Here is a 26,118-nt window from a genome sequence, read left to right as displayed (position 1 = left end):
CTCAGCGATCTTCCTGCCCGGCACAGCACAGGTTTGGTCAGGGTGAATCACCGACTCCAGGACAGACCTGACTCGGTTGGCTATGACCCTGGCCAGGATTTTGTAGTCCACGTTCAATAGTGAAATGGGACGCCAATTCTTAATTTCTTCCCTCTCCCCCTTCCTCTTGTAAATGAGGGTGATGATGCCCTTCCTCATGGACTTGCACATTTCCCCTGCCCGAAGCGCACTATCGTACACCTCCAGCAGGTCCTGGCCGACCAGGTCCCACAGAGCGGAATACAGCTCGACCAGTAAGCTGTCACTCCCGGGAGTCTTATTCCACTCCAAGGACTTGAGGGCTCTGGTCAGCTCGTCCAGGGATATCGGCCGGTCCAGCCACTCCCTCGTGCCGTCGTCTAAGACCTCCGTGATAGACGACAGGAACGACACGGAGGCCGTGCTGTCCATGGGCTTCGTGTCGTACAGTCCGGCAAAGAAGGATCTGCTGATCCTCAAAATGTCGGGCCGAGGCAGCTATAGGGGGGCTATTCGAGCTCCTCTGACGAGGGAGATTCGGAGAGGGCCCGCCTGATGCAGAAGCTAAAGATCTCAAGGGAGAAGGAAAGCAGCACCACGCTTCCAGGTGACAGGTGGCGTCCTGAGGCTCCCTCCGACACCCAGTCACGTGCCGCTGGGGCACTGGAGGGCCCCCCGGAACTTCCAGGCGGGAAGGAGGAAACAGCGCGTCCCCAGCCTGACCCAGAGCCAGACTCTCCTGCCTCCGTACCCCGACGGGGGGATGCCACCCGGAAGGCAGCACGGACGGTTTCCTGAGCCCGGAGAGCGTCCAGCAGTTAGCCCGGGCAACGGGCATGAAGGGACAGATGGAGGGGCTGGACCTTGGACTTGGGGAGGGTACTGCGGTCACTGCCCACAATGGGGGTACGAGTTGCAAGCATTAATGTGCGCAGCGTCAAGTCCACCGCAAGATGTGTCCACGTTGGCCTACCTGACCACCATCAAGGCGGACCTCCTGTTTCTGCAGGAGTGCGGGATATTGCACCTCAGCAGGTATGGGAAATGGTCCGGTGCCTGGACTGTGGGCCTTCGATCTGGTCGGGGGGTATCGACTGTCGCTCCTCGGGCCTGGCTATTCTGCTGCGGGGGCGCGACTTCACCATCTCTCAAGTTCAGGAGGTGGTGGGGGGGGGGCACCTCCTAGTGGCTGACGTCACCTACAGGAACGCTCCCCTGAGGCTGATCAACGTGTACGCCCCAGCAGTACGGAGTGAGCGGTTAGCCGTCCTGCAGCGGCTTCCATCCCTGCTGGCTACGTCCAAGCCGGTCATCCTAGGCGGAGACTTCAACTGCATCATCGATGCAAATGGAAGATCCGGCATGGGGACAGCGGGTGGGGGGAGTCAACTGGACGTCACGTACACGAGGTACACCTGGTCGCGGCCAGATGGGTCTATTCGCTCAAGGATAGACTTCCCGTTTGTGTCACGGGCATTCTTGGTCAGGTCCACCGGCGTCGAGCCGGTGTTCTTCTCTGACCACTGCCTCCTGCTGGCCGACTGTCACTTACAGGACGACCAGCCGGCTGGCAAGGGGATGTGGAAGCTCAACACGACTCTGTTGACCCCAGAGAACGTCGAGGAGCTTAAGAGGGAGTAGGCCGGTTGGAGAACCGTGAAACCCCTCTTTGAGTCTCCGGGTGACTGGTGGCAGATGGTGAAGAAGAACATCAAGAGGTTCTTTGTCCTCAAGGGTGTTCGGAAGGCGAGAGAGAGGCGGAAAAGCTGTCGCGACTCCAGAAAAGGGTGCAGAACCTGCTCCTTCTGCAGTTGATGGGGGTCGATGTCACGGAGGACCTCCGTGAGGTGAGGGGCCAGCAAGCCTCGCTCTTCGCCGCGGAGGCCTCCAGGATAATCTTCCGGTCCAGGGTCCTCTCTGTGGAGCAGGACGAGACGTGCTCACGTTTCTTCTTTCAGAAGGTGCACAAAGAGGGCTCTGTGCTTAGCCGGCTGGAAGAGGACGACGGCTCGGTGACGTCGTCTCGGCCCGACATTTTGAGGATCAGCAGATCCTTCTATGCCGGACTGTACGACACGAAGCCCACGGACAGCACGGCCTCCGAGTCATTCCTGTTGTCTATCACGGAGGTCTTAGACGACGGCACGAGGGAGTGGCTGGACTGACCGATATCCCTGGATGAGCTGACCAGAGCCCTCAAGTCCTTGGAGAGGAATAAGACTCCCGGGAGTGACAGCTTACCGGTCGAGCTGTATTCCGCTCTGTGGGGCCTTGTCAGCCAGGACCTGCTGGAGGTGTACGATAGTGCGCTTCGGGCAGGGGAAATGTGCAAGTCCATGAGGAAGGGCATCATCACCCTCATTTACAAGAGGAAGGGGGAGAGGGAAGAAATTAAAAATTGGCGTCCCATTTCACTATTGAACGTGGATTACAAAATCCTGGCCAGGGTCATAGCCAAGCGGGTCAGGTCTGTCCTGGAGTCGGTGATTCACCCTGACCAAACCTGTGCTGTGCCGGGCAGGAAGATCGCTGAGAGCCTCGCGCTCATCAGGAATACGATTGCCTACGTGCAGGACAGGCGGGTGGACACCTGCCTCGTCAGCCTGGACCAGGAGAAGGCCTTCGACAGGGTCTCTCATGCTTACATGAGGGACGTCCTCTCCAAATTGGGGTTCGGGGAGGGCATCCGCAATCTGTTAACTGGGCCCAGCTGGCGCCTTCCCCAACTGGTCAGGGGGCCAACGGGGACTGTGCGGGAGGACGACTGCCGGGGTATTTTCTTTGTTTTTTTTTCCTTTGGTTGGTGTACGTACCCCCTGGGTAACCCAGAGCTGCTTGCATGACTGGGTCGGTGTATAAATATGTTTTATTTTTTGTACATCTTATGAATAAAGTATATTTTTTCAAATAAAAAAAAGTGACGAAACGTCTGAAAACTAACCTTCCAGCTCAGCGAGCAAACTCATATCCAGAACCTCAACCCGAGCTACAAACCTTCTCAAAACATAAGATTTACTGCCCATGTCCTGACTGCCCCAAGTGCTGTTTGCTCATCAGTTCTGTGCTCACTAATCTATATTCGGTCTTGATTAAGCAATACCTTGACTCTAAAAATCTAAACCTTCTTTTCAACTCTCTTAATGCCTACGCTGTTGCCACTATGCCACTACACCCCTCCCCCAATCCTGTGAGATATCTGTGCTCCTTGAAATCTGGTTTCTTGAGAATTCTTAGTTGTAATTGTTCAAACCTTGGTGTCCATGCTTTTAGCTCCTAAGGCTCTGAACAACGAAATTGGTCCCTAAACTCCATCTCTCTTTAGACCTTCCTTACAACCTACCATTTTGGTTAAACTTTTGTTATCTGTCCCTGTATCTCCCTGTGGCATTTGTTTCACATTTTGCTTTATGCCACTCTTGTGAAGCAATTTTGGCAATTTAATTAACTAACAATTCACCATAAATATGTTACTGTAAACCACAGCGCTGAGGTGCAAGTAATTTTCATGTTTATTGTGGTCATTCCGGTCTTTGGGCAGATCTACCGCCCACTTCTTTGGCTATTTCGGCCACTGTACTGAGACAGGCACTGAAATTCTTATGTTGCAACTGTTTCAGATTAAATTTAAAACTGACTAAAGCAAGTTAAATTATTTCACTTGTTTGATTCAATTAAGAGTTTATCAAGTAAATGAAAATCCACAATACGATTCAGGCAGAGAATTCTAGCACAGCCTAGTCACGATCCACAAACAATGTCTTTACAATATAATGAAGGTATTTCTTAACTTACATAAAATATAATGTTCACAAATGTTCAAAAAAGGACATTAGGCAAATTGAGTGAATGTTCTACAATGATGAATGAAAAACGTGAGGAGCAGTGTGCAGGAACTGCTAGCCTTAGTACTCACCTGTGGCTCACTCTTTGGATAGATGAAATACTGCAGACAATCCTCAAGTTCCAGCTTTTCCCAAGAAAGGCTGAAACAGACAGCATAGTCAGTGACTTTCACTGAATCACTGAGGTCCAAGTTCACCTCCTGCACCCACCCAGAAAATCAAAGCGCATTTGTTTTCTGAAACTTCTGTAGTTATAATAGTTCTCTTCCATTTGTCACTTTGTCTGCGATTCTCCAGACTATGTGTATTAAGTCAGAGAATTGTTATGGTACAGAAAGAAGCATTTTGGCCCAACATATCTGCATCAGACTGGGATCATAAATCAGCATGTCAGTTTGACTCATAACAAAATCACTGACATCTTAAGGCTACTTGTGAATTATTTTTTGAAAGTAGAAAGTGTTTAGAATCTGGAATGTACTGCCGAAGTGTGTGAAGGAAAGCAGATTTAACAATGCCTTCTAAAGCTAATGATGTAGAGGTGCTGTTGTTGGACTGGAGTGGACAAAGTCATGAGTTATCTGACACCAGGTTATAGTTCAACACTTGAATTTGCAAACTTTTCAAGTGCTGCTACTTCACCAGCCGAAGTGTTTCTAAAGGGTATTGGATATATATCTGAAGATAAAAAAAATTGTAGGACTTTGAGGGAGGGATGGGGGCAGCTGTGTTGTTCTTGAACAGCCAACAGGAATACGATGGGCCAAATGGCCTCCTCCTATGGTGTAAATATTCTGTGATTATTTGGCGGACATCCGCTGATTTGGAGGCTATAACTTTTGGGTCCTGTGAAATATTGAAGAATTAACGCTATTAATTTTTCTACCGGCTTCTGACAAATGGAAACATAGCCATCATGCAGAGTCTTATCCTTTGACTCTATGCATTTGTCTGTTGAACTATCTGGTATACTTATAAAGCAATGTAAAGCATTACACATGTACTCACCTGGACAGTAGCGTACTAAAGCAGCAGACTCCATTATCTCTTTCCAGAGCCAGCATTAGGCAGGGACCACTGGTGAGCAATGAGCACTGAAAAATGAAAATTGAAACAATGTTCAGATAGATAACATGAAAAAATAAAATAAAAATATGAAAAGTAAAAGTATATATTACTAGTGAGTGCTACATTTCTGCCATACACATCCCCAGAACAGCACGTGCATGAATAGAGAGATAGAAATAGACAACAGGAGAAAACCTTGGGCAGTTCACCTCATAAAATATGTGCAATGTATTGTCCTGATAGTGAGAAGTAACCATTCATAAAATAAGCTTCCAGCAATAGATAGGTTGTTTGTCTTGGGCATCTTTGAAGACAGGTTCTCAGATGTAACAATGTGTCTACATAAATATGTCAGAAATTTCTTCAAATTGCATCTCAAAGCATTAGTTATGGAGATGAAGGCAGATTTCAGCCTGATGGCAAGGCCAGATATCATGCGGCCAGAATTTCATCATTGATGTGCATATTTATAAGATGCATAATGTTGTATAAAATGTGAGCTTTAATAATTATAATGAATGTTGCTATGTTGCTTTATTGGTGTTTCTGTTGTATCTCAAGTCAGGCTAATTTCAGTGCCAAAATGGGGTCACATTGGAAACTAGTGGAGTAGAAGGATATGCTGAAATATTTAAATAAGGGAGGATGATAAGATGCTTGAAAGGAGCAAAATCACCAGCAAAGTATTGAATAGGTCAAATGGTCTGTTTCTGCTGCACATTTTATGTAATTCTATGAAACCTTGCCTGATACTTGCCATGCATACGAGGCAATATTGAGAAACACAGTGGAAATAATAGTCTTTCTGAAAAGTTCTTTTATAATTGTTATGACTGATTTCACTTATTTCCCAACTTCCTTTCCTATGCTCAGTTCAATTGCACAATGGCCTGATATTCCAATATCCGTCAATTTGAGTGAGGTAAGTAAAGACAAATCACAACAGTTGTTCCTGGCAATTTTCCAATTATTAATTTTAAAATACACAAATTCAGATTATAAAATGTGCCCAGTTTTTATATGAATGCCCCTCAGCAGATCAGTAAAAGGGACGTACTATTGTAGATGTGTTGTCCACAGTGATGAGCTCTGCAACATGCTGGGCCTGTGTATGGTCCAGTACGCTCATTCTTGCTCCCATCAGCTGATAATTACAGCTCTCCAACTGGTCCAGCACTTCAATGAATGGTGGATGGTAGCACCTCCTTACGAATGGAGATGGTAGCAGTAAGCACATGGTCTGACAGAGTGGTCTGGGCAGCAGAAGGTCTATGGGACAAAGAAAAAGAAATGGCAATAAATTAAATTTGATACAATGGCAGGAAACTGTGATCAATTTCAACGGTTCCAACTTGTGACACCTTACGAATAGTTCTCAACAACTTATCTATACAGCATCTTTAGCATTATGAACTGTCCCAAGGTACTTCACAGAAGTGTTGTAAAAGAAAAATTTGACATAAATCCAGAAAGGAATCCAGAATTAGAGAAGTATATCAGGGGGTTGTGGGGCTGGAGAAAATTAGAGATAGGAAGGGCAAAGCAATGGAGGGATTTGAAAACAAGGGTAAGAATTGTAAAAACAAGACATTGCTTGACTGGAACCAACATAGGTCATCAGACAGGGTAATAATGGAGAACAAGGCATGTTGAAGTTGAAACATTGCACCAGAGTTTTGAATGACTACTCAGGCTGGATCCCCATCAATCAAATTTACATAATTCCAAGGAGAGGGCTCTTCATTATATTTCCCACTCTCACTCATTGCCAACAATATTTGTAATACTAGCCAGAATTTTTACTGAGGAAAAAGCATATGGTAGACTACTTAGTACTATTGCTGAGAAAACGGATTCTGATTCCAACTGTCATTGTTACTGAGAGGAAGGCCATTGGTTCAGGAAGATATTCTTACTGATGGAAGGGACTACAGTTCAGGACAGTATTAATGAAGGAGGAGCTATGGTTCAGGCTGGTATTGTTACTGAGGATGGGACTATAGTACAGGCAGGTATAGTGACTGAAGGAAGAGGCTGTAGTTATTACTGAAGGAAAGGATTATAGAACAGGTTGTATTATTATTATTATGAAGGAAAGTTTAGCATTAGCTGATTCATGAAGCCGACATGATTATGGAGGGAAAGAACTTTCTTACTAATTTTTGAACTATTCCTAAGTTAGTTGGCAGCATCAGTAAACCTTATATGGAAACTAGTGTCAATGCTAAGTCATTTGAAAATAGAGAGAAAACAGAAAATGGAGACGATAGGGAGGGTTCTGATTTTGTGCGAGGACTAAAAGTTTTGAGTTTCTATTTATGAGTTTAAAACATGTTGTAAGGATTACCTTGCTGCTGCTGCTGCCATGTGGGTGTTCCCGAATACAAATGAGTGAGAGTTAAAGACCTGACCAGTTTGAATTTTTTTGGGAACTCAGGGTTGATGAACCAATCCTTTCTGTTACTGGCAATCTGCAAACAAAAATTAGAAATTTGAGAAATGTATTGAAATGACAGCACACAAAATTAAGGGAAGCAATGCAATGTTTTACTCAAGGATACTGGGATGTCCCGGTCCTTTCCTAGATCACCTACATGAGGGTCCCAAAAAGTCTTGGTGCTTTCCCCATGTTTGTACCTGAGAGTTTGGTGATATCCAGTTGGTAGCCCTGTGCTCCTAACTCAGAAAATGAGCATAGAACATAGAACAATACAGCACATGATGTTGTGCTGAACTTTTACCTGAAACCTAAGGTCTATCTAACCTCCACCCCCTACCTTATACTATCATCTAGATGCCTATCTAATAGCCGCTTAAATGCCCCTAGTGAGGCCAACTCCACTACCCTCTCCGGCGATGCATTCCACGCTCCTACCACTCTCTGAGTAAAGAACATACCTCTGATGTCTCCCCTATGTCATCCTCCACTCACTTTAAAATTATGTCCCCTCGTAACAGCTACTTCCACCCTAGGAAAAAGTCTCTGGCTGTCTACCCAATCTATATCTCTGATCATTTTGTACACCTCTATCAAGTCACCTCTCATCCTTCATCGTTCTAAAGAGAAAAGCCCGAGCTCTCTCAACCTTTCTTCGTAAGACCTTCCCTCCATTCCAGGCAACATCCTGGTAAATCTCCTCTGCACCTTTTTCAATGCTTCCACATCTTTCCTGTAATGAGGCGACCAGAACTGGACACAATACTCCAGATGAGGCTGAACCAGGGTTTTGTATAGCTGGAGCATAACTTCATGGCTCTTGAACTCAATCCCTCTATTAATGAAATCTAACATACCATACACCTTCTTGACAACTGTATCCATCTGGATGGCAGCTTTCAGGGAACTGTGGACATGAACCGCAAGATCCCTCTGCTCCTCCATACTACCAAGAATCTTTCCGTTAACCCTGTATTTTACGTTCAAAATTGTCCTTCCAAAATGAATCACCTCACACTTTTCAGAGTTGAACTCCATCTGCCACTTCTCAGCCCAGCTCTGCATCCTATCAATATCCCTTTGTAACCTTTAACAGCCCTCCACACTATCCACAACTTGACTCACCTTCATATCGTCCATGAACTTACTAATCCACCCTTCCACTCCTACATTCAAATCATTTACAACAATCATAAATAGAAGAGGACCCAGAACAGATCCTTATGATACAGCACTCATAACTGAGCGCCATGTTGAATATTTTCCGTCCACTACCACCCTTTGTCTTCTAAGGGTCAGCCAATTCTGAATCCAATCTGCCACATTTCCCCCTATCCTATGCCTCCTTATTTTCTGCATAAGCCTACCATGGGGAACCTTATCAAATGCCTTACTTAAATCCATCTATACCACATCCGCTGCTCTATGTTCATCCACGTGTTTGGTCACCTCTTCGAAGAATTCAATAGGGTTGTGAGGTATGAACTATCCCTCACAAATCCATGCTGACTACGAGCATGTCATGGTGTTTTCCCAATATCTTAACCTGGGATATCCCAATGTTTCCCATGCCTGAGGATCCCATGATATCCTGATGCTTGTATGTTGATGAGGTGAGGTGGTATGTTCCTGACATTTTATCTTATTTAACTGTCACAGGACCTCTGTGCCTCTTTCTAAATGTCTAACAGGCCCTTGGATTTACAGTATCAATGAGCTGCCAATGTTGAATGAGGAGAGATTCTGCACACCAATTTCATCTTGACAATGTGCCTCACGATCTGAAGTACCGAGCTGGTCTGCACCAGCAATTGAGCACCTAAATCAGGTTCATCTTTCCTAATGCCTTTTTTACATTATATGAGGGCTGGGGCAAAGAGGATGGGAATTTTTAGCTAATCAATTCTCCATGATACTCCAGCAGTCTTAGTAAATAACAAGGGATATCAACCTTACTCTTTAAATCACATTTTATTTTTTACAGCATCAAATGTGATACACAGTTATATGGGCCTAAGTTGAAAAATATGGTGCTATATAAAAACATCTTTAAGAAATAGTGGGCAGCAAGAGCACTTTTTTTCTGAACAAATATCACATTTTACCTGCTGATCCCACATCATTTGTGACTCTTCACAGCAAAGTCCTTCAGGGAAAAATGTCTTCACATCCCGGATTGCTGTCAAAAAGGATGAAGAACCTATAAAAGGAGAAAATTGGTCACAGGGAAAGTACAAGTTTAATGACCTACATAAATTTTTAATAACTGTATTGCATTACATTCAATTCTACTTTGAGTGTCAATTCATGCCCTGCTTCTGGATGCACCTACTGGATTTACAACATCGAATGAGTAAGATTTCCTATGAAAATTCCAGCTGATTATTCTAGAATCCCTGAATATATAACACATAGATAACAATAATATAAACTTGTTGAGCAAAATTTGCTCAACTGTTCAAATGCTGATGATGACATCTCAAAACTTTATTACATGATTTCACATATTAACTCTACAGTTTAAGTTTATGAATACTAAGCACTACTAAAGTGGTACCGTATATATCTTACTGAATTCTGTACAATTGCCACACTACAGTTGCTGAATTTTCCCACTAGCTGCATCATGCACTTCTGGCACTGATTTCTTGGGAGTTGGAGAGATATGTGGGTTGAGTTCTTAATTTCTATCAGACAAAGGACAAAATTCTATCATAACCGTGAAATAATCCAACAGAGCATAACACAAATTGTTTATGTGATTATCCCTTTAAGTTTTAACATGGTGCCACAAATACTGAGCTGTTCTCTGAAAAGAGATGATGATGAGAAGATTTGATTCAGGAGTTCAAGACTGAGATTTCCAGACAGATTAGACAGGGAGAAGCTTATCCCATTGGTAGAAGGATCAAGAATCAGAGGACAATGATTTAAGATGTTTAGCAAAAGAAGCAATGTGATGAGGAGAAAAAAATTTTCACGCGCTAAAAGATTAGGATTTAGAATGCACTCCCTCAAAACGTGGTGGGCAGATTTAGTTGATACCTTCAAAGGAGAATTTGATAATTATCTGTAAATAAAACATTTGCAGGATGAGAAAAGGTAGGTGAGGTGCTTTTGCAGATAGCCAGCATGGGCACAAAGGACAAAACGGCCTTCTCTGTGCTCAAATGATTCAATGATTCTCTCAGAACTGAATGCTAGATCAGTTTACTAGCACAAATCCTTACTGAGAGAAGCACAACAGTATTTACAGCTTAAATAAAAACCGAAAGAACTGCGGATGCTGTAAATCAGGAACAAAAACAAAGTTCCTTCACAGATGCTGCCAGACCTGCTGAGCTTTTCCAGCAACTTTGCTTTTGTTCCTGATTTACAGCATCCGCAATTCTTTCGGTTTTTATTTGGTCCATCATCATTATCATATTGCTGTTAGTGTGGGTGCTTGTTGTGTGCAAAATGTTGACCAAATCTCCAACATTACAACAGTGGCAGCAATTCATTAATATAATTAATTGAATGTGAATCATTCAGTGGATGCTGTGACACCACAGAAGACCATAAGACATAGGAGCAGAAGTAGACCATTGAGCCCTTTGAGTCTATTCTGCCATTCAATTAGATCATGACTGGTCTGATGATTCTCAACTCACTTTGTTGCTTTTTCGCCCATAACCCTTGATTCCCTTACTGATTAAAAATCTATGTCAACATTAAATATATTTAATGACACAGTCTCTACAGCCCCCTGTGGTAAAGAATTCCACAGATTGACTTCTGGTTATTGGCAAGGTGGTAGAGCCGGTGCTCTTGGTTGCAGGGTGAGAGTGGGTCCAGCACAGGAGCTGGCATCAGGACCCTGTCAGCAAGATGTCCCAATGATGATGAGATGGCTCCAAACAGTGGCGACTTGCTGCAGGCAGCAGAGGGATGGTGGCGCAGGTATCATTGGTCGGCCAGCTCAGGATTCCTGACGGAGGCAATGGATTGAAGATCGACTCTCTTTCAGCTATATCATTTTATTGTTAAACTTTACAAAATGGTGCTGGATTGTGGTGACTGTTGAAGCTTTTCACTGTATTTTATTGTGTTATTCATTGTGGAGTACAAGTGACAATAAATCATTATTCATCATTCATTCATCTCTGACTTAAATGGGTGACTCCTTGTTGAGATTATGCCTGCTGGTCTCTTTACATGGGAAAACACTATTTCTGCATTTACCTTGTCAAGTTTCAAAAAGGTCATCTCTCATTCTTCCAAAATCCAAGTATAGGTCCAACCTACTAAGCTTCTCTGCATAAGACTGTTCCTCCATACCTAGTTTAGCAATGAAACTTCTCTTCATTACCTCTAATGCTAGTACATCCTTCTTTAGATATAGAGCCCAAAACTGTTCACAATATTCTGGCTATTGTCTGACGAGTGCCTTGTATAGTTTTAGCAAAACCTCCTTACCTTTATACTCCATTCCCTTTGAAATAAATGCAGACATTCCATTTACCTTTCCTATTATGTGGTGAACCTGGATGATAGCATTTTGTGACTCATATAATGTTTTCACATAGAAGGTTTGTGGAGTGGTCTTATGTGCATGCATTGTGTTGAATGGTCATCACTGAGCCCCTTCTTCAGACAGGTCAGTAATGGAACAAGGGACACATTGATAGCCCAGTGTTAATTATTCACCCATCTGTGAAAAATTGCACAAAGCTCTTGCACTTGGAAAGATTCTGGATCAGCAGCATGTAGGATGCCCTCTAGCTGTCAAGCTCCATGCCAATGCTCTGAGTATGAAGGCCCACCTGTATGTGCACCAGACCCAATATAGGGTGCAACTTACACTTCCTGAGCCAGGTGGCTGACTGGTCACTGAGGGGTCCAATGACCCATCGAGATTGCTCCACCATTCAATGAGATAATGGCTTTTCTGACAATCCTCATATCCACTTTCCCACCTATTGTTTGGTAAATGGATATGTTGCATTAAATCCATGAAGTTGCCTGATACTAATGTGTTAAATGTCTTACCATACAAGCCATTATGGACTCTGTCTGTCCCACAGTGACCTCTCCAAAGGAATTGGTCCAGGTCTCTTGCCTGCTGAGGATCTTCTGGGCCAAGCAAGTCAAGCAGCTTTCTCACAGCATTATCTCGTTGAAGACACAGAATGACAGAGGCACCCGCAGTCAGGAAATCAATGCTGCATTTCACCATTCCTACATCCTGAAAATATATTCGGCTATTACAGTCTTTGTGTTGAGTCATAGAGCATTAATGGCGAAATGTACCAATCTACTCAGCTATGAGAAGTGTTAGCAGGACATGATAAATATCACCCAACAAGTCATTTATCAAAATAAAACAACTTGTTCATATTATTTACTCTATTGTTTTCCTGAAACTGTCAATTTGACTCAGTCAGTAGCGCTGTTGCCTCTAAGGTAGAAGATTTTGGGACGATTTTCACTTGAGAGCTGCTGCAGTTTTGAGAAACTGTTGCATTGTCAGAAGCATCACCTGTCAAATGGGTTATTAACTCAAGGCTCCATTTGTCCAAATGATGTAAGAGATTCCATGGTACTATTTTGTGAGCTGTTCGGCCATGTTCATTTCTCAACAGGAGAAAACAGGAAGTGAAGGACAAATTATTTAAGTTTTGAAAAGGAGATAAATGTGAAGGACAGATTACTGCCATTTTTATATTTGTTAGTGTTAGTGTTAGTTAAAGGAACAGAATCGAAAGGACTGAGCATAACAAGATGATGCCAGAGGTTTTGCAGTTGGGATGGGAGAGACCATCTCCCAACACATGGGAACAGAAAATGCCAGAAAAGGTACAAAAGATAATTTAACATGCAGATTGTCTCAAGGGAAAGTGCACACAGAGTGAGAAGACTATCAGAAATTTCAAGAAAGAGGGAAGTGTACAGCTTTATGGAGTATGAAGTTAGGTACTGGAGATTTGGGAAAGGCAGTTACCATGAATGATTAGATCTTTAACAGAGTTAAGAAACAGGAAGATCCAGATATGCAGATAAAGGGATACTAAACATGAGAGAACAGGATGATGGAAAATGGGGTTCTCACTTCAATATGTGGAAGCAGTGAATGTAGAGACAAAAATGCAAATAAAGCTCAGCAGGTCTGGCAGAAAAGTATCAGAGTTAACGTTTCAAAACAAATAGGAATCCTCTTTGGATCTTCTGAGCCAAATTGGACTCAAAACATTCACTCAGTTTCACTTTTCTGCAATGCTGCCAGAGCTTCTCAGTTTTATTAGCACCTTCTGTTTTTAATATCCATTTCCAACATCCACAGAATTTTGGTTTTATTATACGGCCAAGGAGTTCTCCAAATCACACACTGACGAGTGTCATCACAACACAGAAATGCTCCCTGTCTAATTTTATCTTGATGGTGTTGAATTTCTTAAGTGTTTTTGGAACTGTATCCATTCAGGCAAGTGGAGATAATTTTATCAAACACCTGACTTATGTCTTTTAGATGGTGAATAAGCTTTAGAAAGTCAGGTGAATCATTGACTGCTGAGTTCCAATACTGAGCAGCTCTTACAATCACAGATTTTATATGTTGGTTTGGTTGAATTTCTGCATATTGGTAACACTCTAGAAAATTCTTGGTTGGAGATTCAATAATGGTTATCCCATTGAATTTAAAGGACAGACTTTTTGACTTTCTTTTGCTGCAGATCATTATTATCTGGCACTTGTGTGGCATGAAAGTAGCTTGCCACTTTTATCCGAGGACTGAATGTTGTTCTGGTCTCGCTACATAGAGGCAAGGATGCTTTAACATCTGAGCAGACACTTCACTAAGGCGAAGTTCAAGTGAAAGCCAATCTTGATGTTTGAGTAGTTCTGCAATTTGACAACTGGTAACGACTGACTATGAGACTGCTGTGCACATCTCCATTGGAATAGATGAAGCCACTGCTGCTGGAAACATTCCTGATAGATACAATTCCAGGATATGTTGATTACCGATGATCATGGCTTCCCCTTACTAATGAATTTCCTACTTATATCACCTGTCCTCTACACTTGAGCCAGAAATTTGACTCTTGCACTTTGTTGAGGAACCAGTGCCCTCATCCCTGATCCAAAACAGAACAAGGATTTGTGATTGGGAGCCTGCACTACTTGCTTCTTTCTCTCTGACATTTTTTAAAAATTCATTTATGAGACATAGATGTCGCTGGCTGGCCAGCATTTATTGCCATTGTTAGGAAGGGTAGGTTGAACCCGCCTGATAATTAAAATTGAAACACAGGCCCCCAGTCTGGAGTAGAGGTCCCTTCTAGTAATTACACTCGAAACATCCAGAGAAGCTCGCCTCACCTTGCCTAATCTGTTAAACTGTTATGGCAAAGGGAAGGTTAAATGAAACAAAATCCCTGATATTCACTTTATAAGTAACAATTTATTTATTTAACCCTAATACTGAACAAATTAACAGAATTACTAACAAACCAAATAAATTGCCCCTTAGCTACTGACTATTCCTAAACTGAACTAAACTCTACTGGTATGTTATTCCAATAAACACAAGTCTCACTTATGTAACCGCAAGTAATAAGAAAATAAATTAAAACCTAGTCTCTCAAAGTCTACACACCATTCTTCTGCTGCTCTGGCTGTCAGGCATATTTTTTCTGTGAGGATGCTTACCTAAAAGTGCCGAGGTACCTTTTATGGAGAGATGGTGCTTTCTTAGAGAGCTTCTTGTAAGAGCTAAATGTTTATTTCTCAGATGGTCATTCAGTTTCACACTGATTTTCAAAAATCCTCTCCTTATATATCTTGGATGACATATCAATTTTTTTACAATAGCATTGGTCCAAGGTTGTCAAAACCATCAGATTTAAATTTAAGATAACATGGTGTGAAGCTGGGTGAACATAGCAGGCCAAGCAGCATCAGAGGAGCAGGAAAGCTTGACGTTTCGGGTCAGGACCCTTCTTCAGAAATGCTTTCTCGGAGGGAGGAGGGTAGCTTCTTTAAGGAAGGCATCCTTAGAAGAGGTTTTGCAGCGGGGTTAAGATTGTTACATAGATAGTAGGAACTGCCGATGCTGGAGAATCTGAGATAACACGGTATGAAGCTGGATGAACACAGCAAGCCAAGCAGCATCAGAGAAGCAGGAAAGCTTGATGTTTCAGGTCAGGACCCTTCTTAAGAAATGCTTTAGATTTAAATTTAATTGGCTTTCACTTGCTAAGAGTTTGGTTTAAATTAATTGGCTGATTCCAGCTAGTTGCCAGTACGTCAAAACAAGCTTAAGGTTTCCAATCATAAAACCAATTGATACATATTTCAATTTCAGAACTGTATGTACCCCTTCAGCTGCTTAGACACATTTTCTGTATAAATCTCTAAGCTTAGAAAAACAGTTTACCTCTTAAAGCAGCAACACTCTTCTCCCTTATCATTTTTTTAAACAAACAAATTCTAGCTTCCTGCTTTCCAATTCACAATTACTCTACACAACTTCATAACATCTGTGATAACAAGGTGCAGAGCTGGATGAACAGAGCAGACCCAGCAGCATCACAGAAGCAGGACCCTGAGGGTCTGAACCCGAAATGTCAGCTGTCCTGCTCCTATGATGCTGCTTGGCCTGCTCTGTTCAACCAGCTCTACTTCTTGTTATTTCAGATTGTCCAGCATCTGCAGTTTCTACTACCCCTTCATAACACCTGTCCCTGGCTGCCTTTGAGAAGGTGATGGTGAGCTGCCTTCTTGAACTGTTGCAGTCCATGTGCTATACGTTGATCTTTTACATTGATGTTTTGGGTATAATTATTAGAAAGGGACCTCTATTCCCAACTCTACTCCAGATTGGGGGTTTGTATTTCAATTTTAATTATCAGGGGGTTTCGACCTACCCTTCCTAACGTGGGCAATAAATGCTGGCCAGAAAGTGCCGCCCATGTCCCATAAATGCCCTTAGCAAGGGAATTCTAGGATTTTGACTCAGCATTCAGTTAAAGAATGATGTATTTCCAAGTCAGAATGGTGAGTGGAACTTGCAGGTGATGTTCCCATGTATCTGCTACCCTTGTCCTTCTAGATGGAAATGGTTGCTGGTTTGGAAGGTGCTGTTAAAGGATCTTTGGTGAATTTCTGCAGTTCACCTTGTAGATAGTTCATACAGCTGTTATTGAGTGTCTGTGGTGGAGAAAGTTGATGCCCATGGATGTGGTGCCAATCAAGGGACCTGCTTTACCCTGGATGGTGTCAAGTATCTTGAGTGTTGTTGGAACTGCACTATTATAGGCAAAGTGGGGAGTTTTCCACATCAGACACCGGACTTGTGTCTTATAGATGATGTACACGCTACGGGGCACCAGGAGCCGCATTACTCACCACAATATTCCTAGCCTCTGACTGCTCTTGTAACCAGTGTTTTTGTAGTGTGTCCAGTTGAGTGTCTAGTTAAATGGTAAGCCCAAGGTGTTCATAAGGGGTTTTCAGTGATAGTAACACCAATGAATGTCAAGATTCAGTGGTTAGATTGTCTCTTATTGGAGATAGTCATTGTCTGGCATTTGTGCAGTGTGACTATTACTTGTCACTTGTCAGCCCAAACCTGGACATTGTTATATTTGAACACGGCCTGCATCAACATTTGAGGAGTGCAAACGGTGCTGAACATTGTGCAATCATTGGTGTACATCCCTACTTATGACCTTATGATGGAAGGAAGGTCATTGATGATGCAGCTGAATATGGTTGGGCTTAGAAGCCTGCTGAGATATCCTGGAGCTGAGATGACTGACCTCCACAACCACAACCTACCTGACCATCATCTATGCATTTTCTACCTTTAAGCATTAAGCTACGGTGTGATCATCTCTCTGAACTGGACTTCCACTTGCTATTGTCTTCACCCAGAATCACAGAGGTGTCTCAAGGTTTATACCAATAGGAAAATTTAAACTAAAGGCAAACTGTATCAATCATACAAACCTGCTGAATGCTAAGTGGCGTGAGAAGTGAGGCTTTCTCTGCATTCAGACTGATGAGTTTCATCCCAACCACACAGAAATGCTCCCGGTCTAATTTTCGGAGTATCTTGACGAAATGTCGTGGCCAAGCACAAGGTTTGATAGCCAGCACTGTAAGCAAAGGCTGGGCACCTGCAATCAACAGCAGCACACAGACATTTATTTCATCAACTACAACAATGACATGTTATTAAACCTGCAGGTAGAATATTGATAGGGTAACTATGAAAAATACTAAGGTTCAGGAGCAACACATCTTCAGATGCTTGTAATACATTCTCCAATCATTATTTTGGTAAGGTAAAAGGATGTACATGAATTGTAGGTGGACATAACATAACCTCCCTAGAGATGACAGATTTGAACACTCAACACTTACCAAGGAGCATGTAGCTGAAGATTGATTCAGTTTTGATAGTTTGCGTTTCTTTATCTGAAACACGGTTATGAATGATAAGAGACAGATAGGCTGCATTAATGGTTTGAATCTTGTGCTGGAGATACAAACAACATGAATAGTAGATTCAACAGACTTTTATTAGTCTTAGAAACTGTTAAACAGTCTTACAATTGAACTATTCCAACTGGCATCAGTCTTTACAATATAGTAACATAGGGCAATCAGTATTTGTTACATTGTTTATGGATTATGACTTTAACATTTCCAAGACTCCTGGTTTATGCTCAGGCAATCATACATACCTGGCTTGATTATCCCAGACCTGAGAGAGGGAGATAGGTATTTCAGTAAAGGCCGAGCCCCTGAATCTGCGGATAAGACAGCATGTGCATAACTTCAGAACCAATTCAACAATCAGACTAAAAACACCAGGCTGTTGGGAGCAGATGGGAATGAACATAGCAACAGAAGAAAGACAATCAGTCCTTTGAGTATTTTCCATCATTCAATGAGATCATAACCTAAATCCATATACCAATTTGGCACATATCCCTTAATACCTTTGCTTAACAAAATAAAATTATTCAGAGAAATTAAACTACTATTACCTGTCAGCAACTTTCACTTGTAATATTGTTCACGTTGTGAGGAAATACGTGATACAATGAAAAAAAATTAGGCTAATAATTACTCTTGAAGTGACTTTTCATCTAACATCCATTTATCCGAACTTTACTGCATGAACAATGATTACTAGACACAATTCTTCACCAGCTAAGGCCCAGGCCCCTGACAAAATCTCCTACAGTTTTGAGGATTATAATAGTAGGGTTATGAGCCTGGGTTTTTGTTACTGAGTTAATGTTCCAATGATAATTTCTTGAAATTATTTGTTTGTGGATCTAGGCTTCTTCGGCAAAACTAGAATTTATTGACTAACTCTAAGCCCCCTTGAAAACATGGCATTGAATTGCTGTTTTATGTGGTTGCTGTCCATGTGACATTTAGATTCATAGTCATTGAGATATATTGTATGGAAACAGACCCTTCGGTCCAACTTGTCCATGCCAACCGGTTATCCTAAATAAATCTAGCTCCATTTGCCAGCATTTGGATTCTATCCCTCTAAAACCTTACTATTCATATACCCATCCAGATGACTTTTAAATGTTGTAATTATACCAGCCTCAATGACTTCCTCTGGCAGCTCATTCCACACATGCACCACCCTCTGTGTGAAAAAGTTGCTCCTTAGATCTCTTTTAAATCTTCACCCTCTCACTTAAACCTATTCCTTCTACTTTTGGATTCCCCCGACCCAGGGAAAAGTCCTTGTCTATTTACCCTACCCAAACCCCTCATGATTTTATGAACCTCTACACGGTCACAACTCAGTGTCCGATGCTCCAGGGAAAATAGCCCCAGATTTCTGAAAGAACAAACCAGACAGGAATGCAGGTACTCTTCCTGAAGTTGTGCCAGCCAATGACACGCCCCAGACAAGTGTTTAAACCAGCAGCTGATTTAGGACTGACAATAACAGAGGATCAGTCTTGGATACCAGTGCTCTGCCTAACCAAGTGTACAGATCCTGAACTCTTTTGGGCCATAGGCAACTCAGATTGGACATTCTGGATATCAGCGTAGTCTTAAATTCAGTCACTGCAGACAATCACATTGCTTATGAGCTGAAACAGGAGTAAGCACCACACATTTTGCAGTGATATTACTTGTAAAGAAGGGTGTTGGAGACTGAAGGGAAGAACCTATCGAGCTCAGTGTAAATCTTGAACAGAGGCAGTGGAATGGGCCTGGGGTCCAATGAGACTGGTTAGATCTGAGAATACTTCAGGTGAACTGGGAAGATCTGTTATAACATGGTGTGAAGCTGGATGAACACAGCAGGCCAAACAGCATCAGAGGAGCAGGAAAACTGACGTTTTGGGTCGAGACTCTTCTTCAGGTCTATTCTCAGGTTTCACTCAAAATCAGAATCTCAATCTCTCTAAATTGTTTCTGACGCTATACTAAGCGCAATAAACTACCTAAATGTAAAGCCAACAGACAATGATCACTTGGTTTCTGTCAGAAAAGGAGGCTGAAATCTAAAGCAAAAGAATGGAAGGATTGACTCACACAAAGAGGAATGGCTGCACAATTCCTGGGACACAAACTTACTTGAAAGGGCAGCACTCTAGGTACCTCTAGTGAGCTCTAATGGAAAAATTAACAAAGTGTTATATGAAAAAGGCCAGTCTGTAAACTTGCAAAATTATCATCCTATCTTGAGAATGCAAATGAAAAATGAACATGAAAGCTAATTTTAAAGGTAGCATGGTGGTTAGCATGCTGTCTCATAGCGCTAGGGACCCAGGTTCAATTCTAGCCTTGGTTAAGTCTGTTTGGAGTTTGCACATTCTGCCTGTATCTGCATGGGTTTCTACCAGTGCTCCAATTTCCACCCACAGTACAAAATGTGTAGGCTGAGTAGATTAGCCATGCTAAATTGACTGTCGTTTCCAGGGATGTGCAGGTGAAGTGGTTAATATGGGTTTATGGGGATGGGGTGGTGGGTGGGTCATGGTGGGATGCTCTTTGGAGGAGACGCAGACTAGAAGGGCTGGATGGTCTCTATTTGCACTGTAGACATTCTATGATTCTAAGAGTTAAAATATGTGTTTGACTCCTTTGAACATCGACTTGACTCACCATACCTGACATTAGTTCCCTGTCAGCGAAGAACAAAGTTGCCTGTCTGAAGGCTAGCTCTGGGGTTAGTGACATTACTTTTTCCAGGTTACCGTAGTTTTCATTCAACAGACTAGCCCTGGCTTTGGGTGTGGTGAGTACTGCAGCCAGCACTTTGAAAGCATCCACATGGCGTAGCACACACACCAGGGCAGGGCTGGATACCAAGCAATCAATGCTTGCTTGCCAGTGTCTGTCACCCACTTCGTATGGGGTCAATTCCTTGGCTTGGTTTCGGCTTAATTGTGGCAGCCATTTCAACCCCAAAAGTTCAAAGCCTCCATCAATCAGATCTTCACCTGAGAAGAGAATTAAAGATTAGAGACATCCCACTGTATATTCTTTAGTTCCATCTAGTGTAGTGACATTCCTATTATAGCTATTTTCTGATAAACCCATTCAGAGATGTTATTACACACCTCTAGAGCTGGTGGGACTTGAACCCAAGCCTCCCAAACCTAAGGTAGGGGCATTATTACTGTGCCACAACAGCCCCTAGGCTTGGACTTGCATTCAAATTTTGATGAGCATATTTTTTCCCAGCTGGAAGCAAGGAGGACTAAGCTATTTTCACCTTTAGGTCGGACATTAACTCAGCACTTGTTATTAGTTATTTCAGCTACTCTCTTTGACTGAACTTTGCTGTTCTATTTGGTGCTGACTGAGCTTCATACTTCATATCATCTCAATGACTTCAACTCCAGACATCTGTGACCCAAAGTCATGTATATGCCTTGGTTCCTTCTAAAAATATCAATCCTAACATGGCCCTGACATGGTAATTCACCTTCTGTAAACTCCAATGTATCCCCATCCTATCCTACTCATATGCCACTGGTTTACACTGGATGTCCAACACCACACACAGTAAATTTTACATTTTTCAATTCATTTTTCAATCACTCAACGGGCTCAATGAAATGGTACTTTTGAAATCCTCTCCAGTGCTCCACTATCTTAAATCTATGATCCTGTGATTGTCATTTGAAGCATCTGCCTGACAATCATCCAATGGGAACAGCGTATTCAGACCTCAGTTTGATTCTCTGGAACTCCCTTCTTGAATCTTTCCATCACACTGGATCCCTTTAAAAACTTCAAAGCCATCTCTCTGCACAAGACATTGGTTATTTCACCTGTCTTCTTCATACTTAGTTCAGTGTCTTTTTTCCTTTTTGTGAAGCATTCTAGTTAATTATTTAAAGATGCTAAAATAAACACAACACCATAGCAAGTAGTTCACCTGATGAGTTGCGTGAGTTATATGGTGGAGGCCGTAGAAGGTCTCGCAGACAGTTCCCAGCATTTCTCATGGCTGTGGGCCCAGTTAGAGTGAGAACAACAACTTGCTCCAGTTCAGGATTGCACATGAAGCTGTGTTTATACAGTACATCTGGAGTCAGACTGGCACAATGGGGAACAGCACTGAGAGGTCCACCTACACATGGCAGAAAGCAATTAAAGTATATCAATTCATTGCACACAGAATCACTCACAAATGCTTTTCAGTTCTAGGTATACTGGTTACAGTTCTGGAATGGATGCAGTGAGAAACAATGGGTGATATAACTACATAAATATTACATAGTGGGAATGTCAAAAAACAGAATATTATGGAAATACTCAGCAGGTTTGGCAACATCTGTGGAGAGAGTACTGTTAACTCCTCAGATCAATGACCTTTCAGGAGAACTTATTAGAAGTTATAATGTTATGGCATTAGTAATCCAGAGTTTTGTTCAATGATCTAGTGACAAGGGCTTTTTCCATGGTTGTTAGGGAACTTGATTAAATTCATTAAATAAATTTAGAATTTAAAATAAAACTACTCTCTACAACAGAACTACCAGATTGGCTTTAAAACTCACCTAGTTCACTAATGTCCTTCAGGAAAGGAAATTTTACCTAATCTGGGCTGCATATGGCTCTCCACATACAACAACAGACTTCCCTCCAAATGTTCTAACAAATCACTCTCTTGTATCAACGTGCTACAAGAATAACAAAAATTAAACTTAATTTAACACCCAACATAAACATAGATACCTGACATGATAAAGTCCATTTTAAATATCCCGACTATAGAATTGTAGATTTTTATCCAGAGCTAGCACGCACCTCTAAATAATCTGCTCCTATAAAGTTCTAACACAAGTATCTATCCAATAATGTGGTAAACTGCCCATGTCACAAAAAGTAGAACAAGTCAAATCCAATCAATTATCGCTTCATCAGTCCACTCTCCATCATCAGCTAAGGGAAGGTAGCTATTGCTGCGGCAGCATGTGGCTTTAGGTACTTGGGCATATAACTAACAAGTAATATTTTCACCACACAGCTGCAAGAAAGCAATCATTTCCAAAAAAAAATTAATCATCTTCTCTTGATATATAATGACATTTATGACATCACTGAATTTGCTACAATCAGCATCCTGGCAGCTTACCATTGTCCAGCAAATTCAACCTGAACAGTTGCATAACTTTTATGACAAATGCCGGAGGACTGTGTTGTTGGTCTAATCTTGCTACTCCAAAATCATGAGGTCACAATGTACAATAAAAAATATATTTCGTATTTAATGCGATGGCCGATTAAATATCTTATTTAGACTGGTTAGCAAGGTTAGATCACATGGAATACAGGGAGAGCTAGCCATTTGCATACAGAACTGGCTTGAAGGGAGAAGACAGAGGGTGGTGTTGAAGGGCTGCCTTTCAGACTGGAGGTGGCGTGACACAGGGATTGATTGATGGTGGGTCCACAGCTTTTCTTCACTTATATAAATGATTTGGACATGAGCATAGGAAGTATGGTTAGTAAGTTTGCAGATGACACCAAAATTGGAGGTGTAGTGGACAGCGAAGGAGCTTACTTCAGAGTATAACAGGATCTTGATTTTATGGGCCAATGGGCCAAGAAATGGCAGATGGAGTTTAATTTAGATAAATGAGAGGTGTCATATCTTGGAACGACAAATCAGAGCAAGACTTATACACTTAATGGTAAAATCCTGCGGAGTGTTGCTGAACAGAGAGACCTTGGAACGCACGTTCATAGCTCCTTGAAAGTGAAATCTTAGGTAAATAGGATAGTGAAGAAGGCGTTTGGTATGCTTGCCTTTATTGGTCAGTGCATTGAGTACAGGAGTTGGGAGGTCATGTTGTGGCTATACCTGACATTGGCTAGGGCACTTTTGGAATACAGCATGCAATCTGGTCTCCCTGCTATTGGAAGGATGTTGTGAAACTTTAAAGGTTTCAGAAAATATTTACAAGGATGTTGCCAACGTTGGAGGCTTTAAGCTATAAAGGAGAGGCTGAATAGGCTGAGGCTATTTTCCCTGGAGTGTTGGAGCCTAAGGGATGACTTTATAAAATCATGAATGGTGTGGATAGGGTGAATAGACAAGATCTTTTTTCTGGGGAGGGGGAGATCAAAACTAGAGGGCATAGGTTTAAGGTGAAAGGGGAAAGATTTAAAAGAGACCTAAGGAGCAACTTTTTCATGCTGAGGGTGGTGCATGTACGGAATGAGCTGCCAGGGGAAGTGGTGGAGGCTGGTATAATTACAACATTTAAAAGGCATCTGGATGGGTATATGAATAGGAAGGGTTTAGAGGGATATGGGCAAAATGCTGTCAAATGGGATCAGACTTATTTAGGCTATCTGGTTGGTATGAACGAGTTGGACCACAGGCTCTTTTTCTATGCTATACAACTCTATGACTCTATTACAATCTACATCAAATATTAAATTAAAAAATCTAACAACCAGGTTTCTTATGTAAACATGTGTACTGGTTTATTATCAAAACAAAACTTACTCAGGGAAGAAGCAAAAAGTGATTAATAGTCAGTGATATGGAAGTGCAAATGTTTATCCCTCTAAAAAACACCAAAACACACACATAAAGCCACTTCTGTGGAGGTTTACTTTAAAGAAAACATTAAAAACAGTCTGGTTATTACTGTTATTCTGGAAGGCAAAAAAAGGATAAGGCATAGGATGTTCCAAAGTTTATAAAGCTGGTGGTCTTGTATATGTAGTCAAGTCACTAAACATGCATAGTTGTCTTTGGGGTCTTGGTAGACATAGCTTGTTCAGAAAATATAACATTGAAATCAATCACTCTTTCGAAAGAACAAATTGGTTTCACTATATATTCAGTGTGAAGGTCCTTTTCAGAAGTAGGAGAGATCAGCTGGGTTTCATTTCCTCCACATGTTTCTTATCCCCCAAATAATTCCAGATACCAAAGCATCCAGTCACTGTTCAAACAACCCAACTAAGGCCTACAGCAAAACAAGCAGTTATTACTAATCAGATAATTTCTGGGAACCTTTGTTAAAAAAATCTCTAATGTCCACAGTCAAGAATTCTTTTAAAGAAACCATTCCATATATTTCCACAAAATTTGAAATTAACACATTTTCTCACAATTTCTCAAAACTTAAATTATCCTTCATTAAGTATGAAGAATCTGTGTGACACAAGTAACTCACAACCTGTCTCTCCAAACCTGGTAAAGGTTCTAATGGAATATTGCCTGGGTGAGTGCACTCAAGGAGATTGACAGTATTCAAGCCAAAGTAGGAACACTATAAATATTTGCTCTAAGTGAGTGGTCCAGAGGTTACCATGCAGGCTGCACACCAAGTGACCCCTTTATGTTAAATATAAGCAGCCATACAAAAAACATTAAAACATCTGTGCAATTATGTGAATAAAGGAAAAGTTGAACAACTACAGTGCAAGTTCCCTTCCAATTTACACACCATACTGATTTGAAAGTATGTTTTTGCTCTTTCACTGTTCTTTAGTTAAAATTCTTGAGGTGTACCTAGACTATATGGACAACAATCGTCTGTCCCATGAAAAAAGAAAAATCGGATCTGAAGCTTATGCCATTGGATCCCAGGAACTTTGCCACTTGTCTGTACTTCACCTCTGAGAGATTTGGCCATCTCAACCACCCATTGCAAAATCTTACCTAAGCCTTGCAGCGTTTGTTCAGTATAGGGAGCCACATGAAAACACGATTCAATCTGAACTTCTGCATCAGGGGGGAGTCTATTCCGAACACTTCCAAGTAATCCTTGTTCTGCTAGTTCATTAGCTAAACCTACAGCAGGACAGAAGTACAGCATGAGTACAATATAGAGAACTGTAACAATGGTGGTTGAAATTAGGAACATAGGAGTTACGAGCAGGAATGGCCATTAAGTCCTTTGAGCTTTTCAAATAGGTCACGGGAGATCTAATTATGGTCTCAATTTCACTTCTGTCTCTTTCCCTCAATAATCTTTGACTGTCTTTTCAATCTTGGCTATCTAACTTGGCTTTGAAGAAATTCAGTGATCAACCTCTATTGCTTTTGGACATAGAGAATTCCACATATTAAAGATCCTTTTAAACAAAAAAATCTCTTTATCTCAGTCTGAAAAGAGGGACTTCTTATTTTAAAACTGTATTCCCTAGTTCTAGAGTCTTGTCACATGAGGAAATATTCTCTTAGTGTCTATCCTGTCAAGTCCTCTCCAGATCTTAAATATTTCAGGAACATCAGCTCTC

The 26,118-nt window shown here is 41.8% G+C and overlaps 1 protein-coding gene across 4 annotated transcripts in view; it reads right to left on the bottom strand.

Annotated features, from left to right (window-relative positions):
* LOC125462536 (dynein axonemal assembly factor 8) overlaps positions 1-26,118 on the bottom strand; it is a 77,236-nt gene that overhangs the window by 5,789 nt on the left and 45,329 nt on the right. For 3 of the 4 annotated variants that reach the window (XM_048552667.2, XM_048552666.2, XM_048552668.2), the window contains exons 20-31: positions 25,538-25,669; positions 21,788-21,982; positions 20,511-20,843; positions 18,099-18,164; positions 17,776-17,829; positions 17,359-17,528; positions 12,397-12,592; positions 9,471-9,565; positions 7,276-7,399; positions 5,986-6,197; positions 4,869-4,954; positions 3,932-4,001 (exon numbers count right to left, since the gene is read on the bottom strand). In XM_048552667.2, the coding sequence (XP_048408624.2) occupies positions 3,932-4,001; positions 4,869-4,954; positions 5,986-6,197; positions 7,276-7,399; positions 9,471-9,565; positions 12,397-12,592; positions 17,359-17,528; positions 17,776-17,829; positions 18,099-18,164; positions 20,511-20,843; positions 21,788-21,982; positions 25,538-25,669 (1,733 nt within the window). Of the gene's footprint in view, positions 1-3,931; positions 4,002-4,868; positions 4,955-5,985; positions 6,198-7,275; positions 7,400-9,470; positions 9,566-12,396; positions 12,593-17,358; positions 17,529-17,775; positions 17,891-18,098; positions 18,165-20,510; positions 20,844-21,787; positions 21,983-25,537; positions 25,670-26,118 lie in introns of those variants that run through there. The other variant, XM_048552669.2, reaches the window with a different exon arrangement.

The sequence above is a fragment of the Stegostoma tigrinum genome, chromosome 23 (genome assembly GCF_030684315.1).
Source record: "Stegostoma tigrinum isolate sSteTig4 chromosome 23, sSteTig4.hap1, whole genome shotgun sequence".
Lineage (NCBI taxonomy): Eukaryota > Metazoa > Chordata > Chondrichthyes > Orectolobiformes > Stegostomatidae > Stegostoma > Stegostoma tigrinum.
The sequence above is the reverse complement of the archived record's forward strand: the minus strand, read 5'-3'. Positions and strand labels throughout refer to the sequence as shown.